General features: G+C 40.0%; 1 protein-coding gene across 3 annotated transcripts in view; it reads left to right on the forward strand.

The window, feature by feature from the left end:
• sgsm2 (small G protein signaling modulator 2) overlaps positions 1 to 14,492 on the forward strand; it is a 120,450-nt gene that overhangs the window by 79,164 nt on the left and 26,794 nt on the right. For all 3 annotated transcript variants that reach the window (XM_035956855.2, XM_023289318.3, XM_023289319.3), the window contains exons 4-7: positions 7,975 to 8,142; positions 9,557 to 9,624; positions 13,161 to 13,309; positions 13,456 to 13,590. In XM_035956855.2, coding sequence (XP_035812748.2) covers positions 7,975 to 8,142; positions 9,557 to 9,624; positions 13,161 to 13,309; positions 13,456 to 13,590 — 520 coding nt within the window. The remainder of the gene's footprint in view (positions 1 to 7,974; positions 8,143 to 9,556; positions 9,625 to 13,160; positions 13,310 to 13,455; positions 13,591 to 14,492) is intronic.

Raw genomic sequence — 14,492 nt, forward strand, 5'->3', positions numbered from 1 at the left:
AGCGAGACATCATTGCAACACAGTTGTGTTATGTGATGTAAATCAGCGGTGTTAAATGTGTATGAGTACGCTGGGCGCTAAGCTCTCCATCTTCATATCAGCCGCTGTCTCCCGTTCATCTGTCACATCTCATTGGCCTTTATTTCCCCAGACAGACTGCACACAACATTAAAGCCTATTATTGTGTGTAGATCTGGTTCGCACAAGTCACACCCCTCCACCAGAATCCATACATGCATTCAGAACACACACACACACACACACACACACACACACACACGCACACAGGCATGTTTCCACCATCACCATCCCCCCTCTCCCTGTCATCCTACCTCAGGGCTCCATCTCTCATTTACTGTGGTTGCCATGGGAACGTGGTTTGCGCCACTGGCTGCGAAAGAACCGGAGAGCATGATGGGAAACAAGAGACAGAGAGAAAGAATATGAGCAGACATCAACAGTGGAATAAAGAGTTGAAGGGAATGGTAATTACAGCAGAGCAGGACTGGGCAATGTAGTAGATGCATCTTTGGCTGAATGGAAAGTTCTTTTCCTTTAAATTCTTGTCCAAAAAAAGCCAAATTAAGTTATTCCACAATAAAATAAATAAATAAATAAATAAAAAAATTCAACACTGTACTTCCTCGAAGTCCCAGAGACTCACACATCAAGTTTGAAACTGATCGGAAACACAAAAAACATTTTAGAACTCTGCTGTAGAACTCATCGACAACCAAAGAAGTGCGTGCGTGCGTGCGTGCGTGCGTGCGTGCGTGCGTGCGTGCGTGCGTGCGTGCGTGCGTGCGCGTGTGCGCGTGCGTGCGTGTGTGCGTGCGTGCGTGCGTGCGTGCGTGTGTGTGTGTCTCAGTGCCCGGGGCAGGTCTGGTGAACAGGCTGTACTTCAGCTTGTGTTTGCCAGTAGACACTGTCATGGTTTCTTGTCCCTTTGTGATGTATTCCTTTATAACCTTCTATCTTCAACTCTGTTTTTAATCTGTTCCTTACCAAGACATAGCACAGTGATAAATTACCAGTCCACCGCCCTCTTTTCCTCTTTGTGCCTCTCCTTCTCTCTCAGGGTAAAGAGCAAGACTACCATAACATCAGCCTTCATTTCTTATTCTGCAGTACAGGCAGTAGACTTGCTGTGGCAATAGATTTCACACACTTTAAAGAATAATGCCATTTTAATACAAATCATGCTCTTATCTTTATTGTTTTGTCCTTAAATGTAATAATGTTGTATTCACTCAAGTGATTATGGAAATCTCAGATGTGGCGACGGTGATCAGTTTAGCGGGCAAGAACCCAAAATGGTCATCTGATCAGCTCACTTCACCTTCTAATAACATGACATGATCATTGTAACTTTATTTATGTGCACAGTTCATGTAGCAAGTGCCACTCTAAGTGCTTTACGTCATCCATCCAACCATCAACAATACACCATTTAATCCTCTGTATGGTGACGGGTGGCTGGAGTCTATCCCAGCTCACTGAGTCAGTGAGACTCAGTAGAACCCACACAGGCGCAGCGAGAACATGGAAACTCCAGACAAATTCCAGGCCAAGATTCTAACCCAGGACCTTGTAGCTGTGAGGCGACAGGGCCAACCCCTTCATCACTGCCGCCCACTTTATATCATGAAAATAGAGTAAAATACAAATATAAGAAATAATTGTAATAAAAGAAAAGACAATAAATGTCCATTTTAAAGTACTTAATTTACCTGATACTAGTAAATTACATGAACCAACATAAAAACTGCATAAACGCAAACCTAAAGCAGCTCGTCCTACTTATTTGAAGTAATTTTCTTGTATTTCCTGAGCTCAGCAATTTTTGTTTGTTTGTTGTTGACAGTTCAGTAATAGAAATGCAGTCACTTACTTCTGGGAGAAACTGTACAAAAATGTCAGATCATGGTACCTCACTCCAGACCTTCCCAGTCACTAAAGGCTCTTTGCCTTTGGACATATTTGGACAGTTACTGAACCCTTTGCACCTCACTCATGCTGTCTCTTATGAATCGTAATGTATTTTAAAGTATCTCCAGGATTTTAGTGTATAGCACTCAGATGAAGTCTGTTGTTGTTATTCAACTCTACATCTGCCAGCATAGCTGTTAAAATCTTAGAAAATTTCAACATCTGAACAATTGTCATCAGCCACAAAAATTGGAATTCACACTATGCAAATCCAGAGGCTTTATAATCCATCCTGACATACTTCTTTTCATATTCATGTCTGTTCAAAATGCAATCTTGTTTTAATCGTTGTAATCAATTCAGTTAGCTACATGCTGACATTTGTTGACATTTGAAATTTGTACAGACCAATGACAGCGCAGCGTGGAGGAGAGACAGCACACCGTAGGATGTTTTCAGAGAGGAGTTACACATTTGATCAGACCTTCTATAATTACAAATAGATTATACTCGTATGTGAACAGATGCTTAGAAGGAGCACATCATAATGAAAGGCATAATAAGTCTATTTTCTGAATGATATCTGCACAGTGATGTAGTGTTCATTCACCTCTCATAAAATATTAAGTCACAAGTCAGTCCCAAATCAAAATACTCATTGAGAGTAGCAACATTAGGCACCGTTGGTGACAAACACTGCTGTGCTGTGGAGGCAATCAGTCTTTTTATCTCCAGACCTTACTTTCATGTTGACAAATAAATTCATTCATTGTAATCAATCCGCTAAAAGCAGCACTTGCCTGGCCCTTTTCGACCAAGCTGGGTCCAGTTCTAGTTTGGAGCCAGTGTCTGACTTAGCACCAGTTCTTTGTGTTTCCATCAACTGAGCACCGACTCCAGGCTCCAAAAACTGGTGCTTTTCAGGCACCCTCTCTTTGCTGGGCCAGAATTAAGAACCGAATACGTCATGGGCTGGGGGCGGGGTTACGGTGACCGACGATCAACGGTGAAAACACAGAACCACCATTTTTAAAGTAGTAGTAGTAGTGGTAGTAGTAGTACTAGTAGTAGTGGCAGTGTTTAGTGTTGGTGTTTTGAAAACCGGTAAATATGGATGCCAATTAATCCAAGCAGCAGTGATCTGAGGAGGAGAGCCAGTGCTTCCTGGAACTGTGGTCTTCAACTGAAACTGTCATTACAAGCAGCGATTCTGTAACCTGAAACGAATCAGAAAATATTCACTTAATCTGTCTTAGACTTGTTTAATATTGGAAACAACTGAAATTGTGAAAGATTTTCTGTAATATATATTGTGATATGAAAAAACAGCTGAGTAAACATAGAATGAGTATAACTGAGCAACTGTAAGACACACTCTGTGACCAAATGCTGCAGTCTGGTGCACTTATTCAGGGCAGCAGCCTTCATTATGTTCACCTCATTGTCTCTTGTTATACAGACTTGATGTCTCTCATGAAGCCCCAGGCAGCCTTCTCTCATCTCCTTTGTGAGGTTCTCATTTGTATGATCATTCAGGGAAAATGCCTTTTGGAAACAGCGTCTTTTCAGTTGGAAGTCCTCATTAATAAAGTGGAAGGTCAGACTCATGTAGGACTGCGTAATATCCACTGTGACAGCTCTGTTTCAACTCTGCGTTTTTTATACCGCTCTGGGATGGCAGATTGAGCAAGATATTACATCCTGCTTGTCAAGCGACAGGATCATGTTCTTAAAATCTTCTTTGAAATGTTAATCATGTCTATCACAAGGTGAGAAGTTATCACATCAGCGATTTCTCCTGCCATTTTGAACTTTTGTCATGTGATGCAAGACTGGCAAAGGTACCTGAAACAGTTTTTAGCTTTGGTAACATTCAGATCTTTCTTTGTACTCATCATATAGAGCTTTGTGGTGGCGATTTAAATCGTCAGACAAATTAGTTGTCTTATGTAGCAAAAAAAATGGTTGAAATGTGATATATTTTAGTTAATTTGACTTACTTCTAATCTATCCTCTATGCAGCAAGAAAGCTCAGAATCTTTCTCAAAGAACTTCAGTCATAACTGGCTGATATCTCCACATTTGAAGTGATCCATTATATTTACATTCACCATTTCTAGGTAAAAGCCATTGGGCCTCATGCCAGTATGACCAGTACAACATATTTTTTCTTAAATGACACATTTAAGTAACTTCTTAAGTTTTTGGTTGTTTTTTTTTTATATACATTTCCACCTAAAAAACATTCCCAAATTTTGGCAGTAACAGCTCCAAACTATAAGACCAAAGTGAACAACTTTGTGTTTTATGGATAGGAGACAGGAATTGTGAAGTATAGTGAGTTCCCTCATCTGTGTCGGCAGGCCAGAGTGTGATCTGAAGAACTCCAGCAATGACATTTTTACTTCTGCCTCACCAAAACTGTAAATAAGACAAGTGAACCAGTGATGCTGATGTCATTGAACCTGTTCAAACAATTCTCAACTGCAAATTGGATGCAGCTGAAGTGAAGCAAGTGAAGAAGTGCTACATCCATTTATTCAGTCATACCAGGCATCCTCTTGAGTGACTGTACCACACTTGACAACCTCAGAGGAAATGTTCTGCTTGCATTTTTAGAACAGATAATGCCTTGATCAGCCAGGCAATCTTCTGTTGACTTAAGTTAAAATGTTGTCTTCTCTCTTCTTATGGACAGATAATTCACAATTCTTTACAGAGGGAAGACAGATAATGAATAGCTTGCCAATGTACTGAGAACTTTCATAGATGTTATCATACTTGGCAGAAATGTAGTCCTTTGTCCAGATCCATGATCTTGTGTAACGTCACCTCCCTGTATGCAAATGTTCCACCTCTACAATTCACTCATCACTATTTTGAGGGAAGACCAAAGCCATATTCTTTGTTTATCTGTGCCCAAGATGACTGTAATTGGTTTGAAGAAATACAAACAAGCCAAAGCATTTTCCCCCTGTATCACAATGATAATGGCATAGCCAGACTGCCATGATCTACGGAATGGGCTGGCAAAGTAAGACTAAGGTAGACATAACTGCAAATACAGATGTGTGACAACAATGAAATTAAAAACCAACATAAAGTTTCTTAGTAAGGTCTTGAACCACCATGTGCTGACAGAACAGCTTTAATGCTCCTTGGCATTGATTCTCTGGAACTCTACAGACAAGATGAAGACATTGGTGGTGAAGAGCTCTGTCTAACTTGTTGATCAAAACTGTGTTCAGTCGGGTTCAGTTTTGGTCACTGTGATGGCCATAGGATATGTTTTACATCATTTACACGTTCATCATACCGTTCAGTGACCCCGTGTGCAATATGGATGGGAGGATTGTAATCCTGGAAGAGGCCACTCCCATCAGGATGAATGTCATCACACTCAAACCTACGGACATTTCAGCATATTTTTGGACTGGGGGAGGAAGCCAGAGTACCTAGAGAAAACCCAGGCTTGCACAGGGAGAACATGGAAACTCCATGCAGAAAGATCCCAGGCACAGGCCGGGGCGCAAACCGGTGATCTTCTAGCTCTGAGATGACAGTGCTAACCACCGAGTCAATGTGCAGCCCTGCCAGCATACACTCTCACGAAAAATGTTGGTAAGATTGGCAGACATTTTTGATTGAAACATAGACTGCATATGAAAAAAGTGTAGTGTCAATGTTTCAAAAGTGAAGCTGATGCAGTGGTGCCTTATAACTGCATTTTATCTTCTAATTTTGATTTTTGCTGATTTGGGACCAAATAAACACAAACACAAACCTAGTACCAATGCCATCCAACCCAAGTACTTTTACCCCATGGCCGCAGAAGAAAAGACTGATGCTATCAAGCTGCTTAAAATGTGTTTTTAGAAAAGGGGTCTTTGAAACGAAAGAATTTTTGGGTGCATAAATGTAAGATAAGAGATCAGATCTCTGAAGATACTAGACAGAGTTCACCAGACTAATTACAGACTAATAGTGCTATTAGTCAGCTCTGTCACCAGTGTGGGATAGACATTAGTGTATAGCCAGTAAATACAATCAAGGTAACAGAAAAAGCAGCCAATGCCATTTAACAGTAAATAAACACACTGCAGCACACTGCATGGTTTATTTAGAGGCAGAAGATCCCATCTCTTTTACATTCTGTCATATCTCTGACATCATCCTGATTCTCCTCACCATCCTCTAGAGTACTGACACTACAGACACACACACACACACACACACACACACACACACACACACACACACACACACACACACACACACACACACACACACACACACCTACACACACACACGCACGCACATACACGCTTCATGAGAGTGGTAGGGGACTGCAAAAATCGTGACTTAGCTTAATACCCATCTTTCACACACACACATGCTGGGGGATTGGTAACATCGTGACTGTGGCAGCCAAGCCCCCCTCAGCACAGACACACAAACACACTGTCATTATAGCTTATTGACGTGGGTGTGTGTGAGTGGTTTTGTCTGATTGCTGTAGAAGTGGCAGTGATCAAACTCAGTCTGGGATGAAAGTGCACGTTTCTCCACCTGATGTCAGTTATCAGCCTCCTGATTCATGAAATGCTTCAGCCAGCAGACGTCTAGCATAAAATGACACCTTTTGTAAGACATCAGACAGCCTTCCCAAAAAACAGCACCAACTCATCAGCTGCTATAAATAATGAGCTCTAATGAACTACAGCCAGTGATAACTCATTATACTGTTAAACGCTGCCTCCTGATGGTCAAAGACACAATTTCTTTGTATTTAACTCACGTTGCTAACATATGTATGTATTCAGAAAAATATATTATGTCGACTCTATTATTATACTTTTAATTCTGGTTTGTTAATGTTCATCAGGAATTGCATATTACATTAGGCATGACCAATTAATGAGTTTTCATTAAGATACTATAAGCAATACGAAATTACACCCTGTGGTTATAGCTTGAAGAAAAATATTTTCTGCGTTAATATTCAATTTTATGCAATAATGAGCTATTGAATCTAATCAGGGGATCTACTTTATGGCTGTAATGTCTGCTGTAGGGATTAAAAAGGTATTGCCATGGCTTAGTTTTTTCTTTGTAGTAACTGGGAGACATCTCAGACACAGAAAAAAATGGTCAAAATGGATGTTGAAGATGCTGAAATAGCTTCACTTTTCCGCTTCTATTTCAGTGTAGTTCTAGTCTTCTACCAATCCCACATGCCCCAGGTTGCACTTTAATTTTGGATTTTGAGTATCTTGTTTACAGGACCGAGGTGGGGAAAATCTGACTTTATGCCATGTGGTTTTAAGTCAAACAGTACAATGCAGCAGCTAGTTTTATAGCACTTCCAGCAATCGACAGAAAATCCTTGTTGTACAAGTAAAAAATATGTTTATTACTAAGGTTTAAGGTAACCCCTTGACGCCTATTGTCGCAAATTTGCAACATACCACTTTCATTCAGACTGCAGTCGAGATAGTGTATCCATTCCTTCAATGCTGGTTTGTGCATATTCAATACGTACCTCAGAACCTAATAATATGTGGGTGATATATGAGTCTGTGAGGCTGAACATGTAACCTCATTTTCTGCTGTCTGAATTGTATTGTTAGTTGGTTCACTTTTACTGGTAATGCTTTCTACCTGTTGGTCCCAGTACCAAGAAGAACCAGGTATGGCATAATCCAGAGCTCTTTAAATTGCTTCAAGGGAGAGACCACCTAGAACTACAAAAGCCACAAAAGTGGATGTAAAAGGGTTGTACTTCAGTTTCTGTTGCATCTCTTTAACTGGAGTTTCTCAAATTCCTGACCAGATGATGATACCATGAAAGATGAATGGTACTTTAAAATTATCCAAAGTGTAGGGCTTATAGTTGCTGAGCTGTCACTGATTGACTTTTGCATTTATATCAAAAACAGCCAAGGGGCGTAAGAGGTGAAATGCTGATATCAGTGTCTGCCATGACCTCTCCTCCTCTCTGATAATGATTGTTAATAGCAGTGATCTGTGCTTTGTGCCCTGCAGGAGAACCCAGAGCGTGGGCCATGAACCTCTGAGGAGACAGGGCTCCTCCACCACCAGCCGCCCCCCTCAGCCCCTCTCTGCCCAGGCCATCAAACACATCTGGGTCCGCACGGCTCTCTTTGAGAAAGTTCTGGATAAGATAGTTCAGTACATCGTGGACAACTCTAGGTGACTTTGCTTTGTTCTTTGCTTTCTGCGGCTGCAATGCAATGACTCACAGCTCTCCACTCCAGGCTTTGCTAAAACTGAATGATGAACAGTCCTTTGAATTACCTATTTATATATTCCATTCTTCTCCTGTGTTCACTCTGTGGTTCCTTTGTTCTGTCCTCTGTTTGGCTAACAACCCCAATGTGCTTCGTTAAGCTGTCCAAGGTGATTCACTGATCAAAGCATCAGACATGAAGTGTACTGACAGAGTTCACACACATGACAATGTGGATCACACATGTTAAAAGGAGGAAAATCCACATTAATCACAAGTTGTATAGTTTGTTGTTGTATGCTTGTTGTTCCTGTACTAGACTGGGCAGATATAGTAAACCGACATCATGTTCAGACAGCTGCAGTGTAGGTCATCTAATCTGATGTAAGGCACCCACAGTAAATGCCAGGGTCTGTGTCAGTCCCTCAGAAATAAAGAGAAAGCATTCAGCAGGAAGAAGTCTGTCCCAGGTGGAGATTTCTCAACCAACAGCAACCTCAGTAGACCTTTGGCCTGCAATATGAAGCAAGCTGAACCTGGTGTCGTTCTCATTAGATTACCAGCATCACTGAGACTAACATGAGAGATCCTGGCCAAATAGTATCACAAGTTAGTTATCAACCGGCTCAGTTAAAAATGAGTTCTCCTACCCTGCTATCAGCTCCTAATTACTTGCCAGTTACAATCAACATTATCAGAGGCATCTGATTTGATACCACTGGACAAAAGCTGTTTTGTTTTGTTTGCATACAAAAAATAATTATATTAGCAGTTGTGCTCATAATGTCTTAGCTCATCAGGGCTTGCCACAGCAGAAAAAAACCCCCAAAAGATTAATTTAACAGTTGTTTTTAATTAAAAACAACTGTTCTATTAATTATCAGCTCATTTAGTCTAAAATGGTTTTATGATCACAAAGGTGTGCCGTGATCTAGAGCTGTAGTAAAAGAGTATAGATTCAAGCATCTGCACTGTCAGGAGTCCTGCTAAGAGTAAAGGAAACCAATCAGTTTAGCACTATAAGAGTCATTATTTAGCCTGTTAATGGGGTGAAAGTTTCAATTTTAACACGGAGTACAGTTGTTCTGCATGGATTGCCATTGTGATTTGCCATGGTCAAAAGAGAGCCAGCAAAAGATATCAGCTTGACCCTTAAATCCCATTTTGTGCTTCAGGATGCACTGCAGCCACTAGGTGTACACATCTGTCATCAATAACTACATTTTTGCCTGTTCTTTGAATTGTTGAAAAGCTTAGGAAATGAAACATGTGGATGAGGTGATACTTTTCTTCAGCCTACGACACATAGTCTCAGAGTACTCCTCATTACAAGCATTTGGTAATGTTTTCCTCTCTTCTCTGTGTTTATCGCTGCAGTAAATACTATGAGAGGGAAGCTCTGATGCATGACTCAGTCTTCGGGCCCATCTTGGCAGCCCTCCTAGGTGAGTACATTACACTGAGCTTGAACTTTACAGATTTCCTAAATCATCCAAGGGTGGTTTAACTTGCAAGGCAATTGGATTCTCGCAAGATTTGTAAGATCTTGATTATACACAAATTTGTCTTGCCAGGCTTCAAGCTATGTATTTGTGGTCGATCTATAGTTGGACAGACTAATCAGCATCCTATGAGGAACAATGGAGGCTATGGGTGTATTTTAGCTGAGAGTTATGACAGACAGTCCCTGACAAATGGTCCATCCAGTCACATGCCAAGGATTTTTTTGCTCTTTGCCACCATTACAGAAAAATCCAATGAATTTCACACATTTTGTCATAGAGGAGATGTCGAAGAGATGTGGAAAACAGTAGTAGTAATGAGCAGTAATGTGTGGACCGTGTCTCCAGGTGCAACAGCTCAAAACTAGGAGGGAAATTTGACTGAAGGAGGGGTGAACTTTGCATTCACCTATGTGAAACCCATATACATATCCATGTTGACCCTAATGAATTACATGTGAAACTCATGTATATACCCATGCAAAACTCATACATTCCCATGTGAAGCCCATGGCATTAAAATACAAATTACAGGTAAGACACAAAGTCTAGTAAAGCTTACGTTCACTCTCCCATGTTGTCACACATTAAATTTCACATGTGCAAAAACACCTCTGATTACGTGACCACGTGTTCAACAGTTTTAAAGGACGACTTCTGTGTGACAACCATCTAGCGCGTTAATTGACTCTATATAAAAAATAGACGTAGCCATGATATCTTTACCTATTGGTTTTTGGACTATAGCTTTGAAGCTTTGAATCTGCCGTTTGGTCGTCACCATGTTTTGTCTTTTGAAACTTTGTGAGTGAACAGTGATTTATATATTTTTTTACAATGTATTCTAAATCAAAATTTAGCAAATGAGCATGCTGTATGTCAATACATTTATTAGGAAACTGTTCACAGACGTAACAAATGAAGTGAGAAGTAAGTTCGTTTTCTCGTAGAATTCTAGCCAATCTGAGTACTTTTTGCAAGTTTTGCGAGTTGCCAGAAAAAGGTTGTTAGAAAGAATGCATGTAAAAAGTGCTTCTGTGTTGGTTTAATTTTTCAAATCCAGAGGGTCCATCACTTTTTTATGTACAGTTTGTGAGTGTGTAAGGTTAGAGCACAGCATTGAAGTACAAAAACAAGTCATCTAGGCAAATGTACTTATATTTATTTAAAATCTGTAGAACTTAAATACAGGCAATCATGAAAATGAGCACAAAGTCATGTATTGTTTGTCTGTTCTCCATCTGCTATCCCCCACCCCAACCACTACCCAACCCCCCTCATCCCCACTCTTACCCAACCAGTAGAGGCAGATGGCTGCCTTCCCTAAGCCTGACTCTGTCAGAGTTTTTTTTTTTAATCCCTCCCTGTTTAAGGTTTTTTTTTTTTTTTTTTAGTTCCTTCCCAATGTCACGACTGCTTGCTTATAGGGAATCCAAAGGCAACTTTGGATTGTTGGGTTGTTTAAAATTTGTAAGGTCTTCAACTTACTATAAGTGCCCTGAGATGACATATGTTGTTATACAAGGAAATAAAATTGAAAATTGAATTGAAGTGAACCACTCACACAGCTGCTTTGAAGCGCATACACCTTGGAGCCTCGTCTACTGACAGCATGGCAGCAAGAGCTGAAAGCAGACAGAAGGCAAGACCTAGACTACGTTTAATCAGAGAAACAGAAACACACAGGCAGTCAGACAGAACAGGACACAACCAGATGAACTAACAAAGACTACTTGAACAGTGGGATAAATTGGCAGAGGGAGAGAAACATTTATATCCACACTGATTAAAGAGGTAGCGAGGTGCAGCTAATGAGGACTGACGATGGAAGTACTAGGAACAGATGAGCAGAGCAGTACAACACAGTGGGGACAGCTGGAACAGAGACACACTATCTGTGTCCAAACCAACCAAACCAACCACAACATTAGTTGTACACTGATGCTGAAAGACTTTGTCTTTTGTTTTGTTTCTGCTGCAACCTGAGATTTTGGAGCCCTACCATTCCTATTTCAATTGTGAAAGTACTGTAGGACTCTGTCACTGCTTATGGCTAGTCATCCTGTTGTGGTTGCATTGTGATACAAACAAAAATCAATTTATACTTGATTTTGCCCATTTTTACATATTGTTCTTGCTTTCTATACTAATACACAAACTACTATGATGACTACAAGGAAGTCAAAGGGAGCAGAGATCACCATCTTTGAATTCTAACACCATGAAGTGATCTGGTGTTATATGTTAAAATTATTTAAACCATTGATATATAACAATATGTAAATACTTGCCTGACATATTTATCTGTATTCCTATGAATACCTAGAGAACACCAGTTTTACTTAAACTGGAATTCCATAGTATGGGGAATGCAATACCATTTGATGAGCAGGGAGATATTCTCTACATTTTTGTATTGTCAGCAAATCTAATGGCAAGATCTAAACCAACAATAAATGTGACCTACCAACAAGAATCCTGTGTGTATCCAATGCCTGGTAGATTGTATTCCCACCAGAATTATTATTTTTTTAAAGGACATCAGTGAGACACACTGTTGCCCCGGGTAACGTATTACATTATTACCATGTTGACGCACACTTAAAGCTTTTTGTACCATAAATATTCAGTACAGGACAAAATATTGAGTGATCTGCCCGTCCTTTAAATCTTGCCCAACGACAGCATTAATATGTCCTGTTTCACTGCAATTTGCTGAGAAGTACGGTGGCCAAGCGTTGAAGTAAACTGCTGAGTCACTGAGTATTTTTAAGCAGAGACTGTGTATTTGTGAGTGCATGTCTTCAGTAGGAAGTCACTGAAAATCAGTGTCTGATTTCCAGTCTGATAGTAAAACAAAGAGAATATTGACAGATGAACCAACATGTAGGTTTTATACAATTATGTGACCTTAATACAAAAAAGCAACAAACAGCAATGAAAAAAAGAATCTCTTTTAGACAGCAAAAGTAACAAAAACACCACTAGTATTTAATTAGTTTTAGTTAGCATTTTAAGCATATAAAAATCATGTTTACAAACAAATTTCTTCTTCAGAATGACTTGAAATGTGATAAATATGAAGGCAAATGATGTTTAAGTTATTTGGTTTTAAGGAATTGTGGGAACAACATATTTTACCAAAGTGTGCATTTCAGTTCAGGAACAGCATTTTAAGCGTATAAAAATCATGAAGGCTGCAGTAACGTGAACTTCATGTCGACACAAATTTCTTCTTGAAAATGACCTATTGTTTAATTAGTTTGATCAATACTTGAAATGGACATTAAAATAATGATTTGGTACCATAAAAAGCTCAATTCAAGTCTCATACAAAGGTGGAAAAACTAAGATATTTTGATTTAAGTTTAGTCAAAATTCATTTTTGGTATGTCACCAATTTTCAAACATAGAGGAATTACCAACATCAACTGACTTCATGAGTTAATGGGTTTGTACTGTGTTTGCTGTGTTGTCAGTGGGGCCCTGTGCTCTGGAATACACCAAGCTGAAGACGTCAGATCATTTCTGGACAGACCCTTCAGCCAACGAGCTGGTTCAGCGCCACCGTATCCACGGGGCCCACCGGGGCCAAGATGTCTCCGCCGGCCGCCGGCCTGCTCTAGGGGTGAGTGCAGAGTTAGGTCAGCTGCTTCCACCCTCAGGAGGTGTCGGTGTATAGAGACAGGGAGAGTGCCCAAGGATATGTGGGATGGATGTTCGCGTAGGTCGTTGGTTGTGTAAGCTGGCTGTGAAAAAGCTTTTCTTTTCTAGATTCGCAAGAGGCAGTCCAGTGGCAGCATGTCAGAGGACAGGTTTGCTGCGTCAGCGAGGGAGTATGTGGAGTCTCTTCATCAAAACTCCAGAACACACCTTCTCTACGGCAAAAACAACGTTCTCGTGCAACCGGTATGGTGCAGCTTATCACTTCCTGCCCAGCTATTATATGCAGTAATGTTTCTGTTTCTCTCTGACCATCTGCTGTCAAGGTTTTAAGTTAGAAGTTCCCCATAATCCTACACACACACAAACCTGGAATATCTGAGCTTTGTTACTGTTATAGTTTATCCAAAGAAAAAAATCCTGATCCTGATCTGGTTCCCTTAATATTAGTATATACCACTGCACATACAGGGTCAAAATTTTCTCCCTGGATAGTTAAACAAATAGCTGACATTAATTGTGGTAATATGCAGTGGGCTATTCTCCACCTGGCAGGTTACCTTTCAGTCAGCACTCAGTCTGTAGGCTTTAGAAATGTTTTGACAGGGAGGTCTTTATATTGTACAAAGTAACTGAGAAACCTGTCTATTGCACAACTCATAGTGAGGACTGTTATGTAATGCAGGGAGGTAGCCACAGAACAGGCATTTCATTGCACTTGTATGTACTTGATCCGTAGCACACAGCACAACCAAATAACATAAAGTACATTTTTTCTTGAATAACATTTTTTTCAATGCTTTAATCAATCCATCATTCATAACAGTTTATCAGGGGTTTTTAATCTGAAAAATGTGAATCACACAAATGTGATTTGATTTTAATAATGGATTTACACTTGCAATAATATATATAGAAATTTCAAGACTGGCTTTAAAGCAATTCAGTTCACTATTTTCAGAGTTTTAACTTACTTTTGACAGATTCACAACTCAAACACTATATGTGATGGTGTTCACCAAATTCATGTGACAGTTCTGTTGTTGAGCCAGACTGTTAAGTTCACATCTCACAGCAGCCATTTATATATCAGCCTCAGATAGCCTGTACTAAAACATCAGATCGTATTTAACTTGTATGTAGTGTGT

Source organism: Amphiprion ocellaris, chromosome 7 (assembly GCF_022539595.1).
Source record: "Amphiprion ocellaris isolate individual 3 ecotype Okinawa chromosome 7, ASM2253959v1, whole genome shotgun sequence".
NCBI lineage: Eukaryota > Metazoa > Chordata > Actinopteri > Pomacentridae > Amphiprion > Amphiprion ocellaris.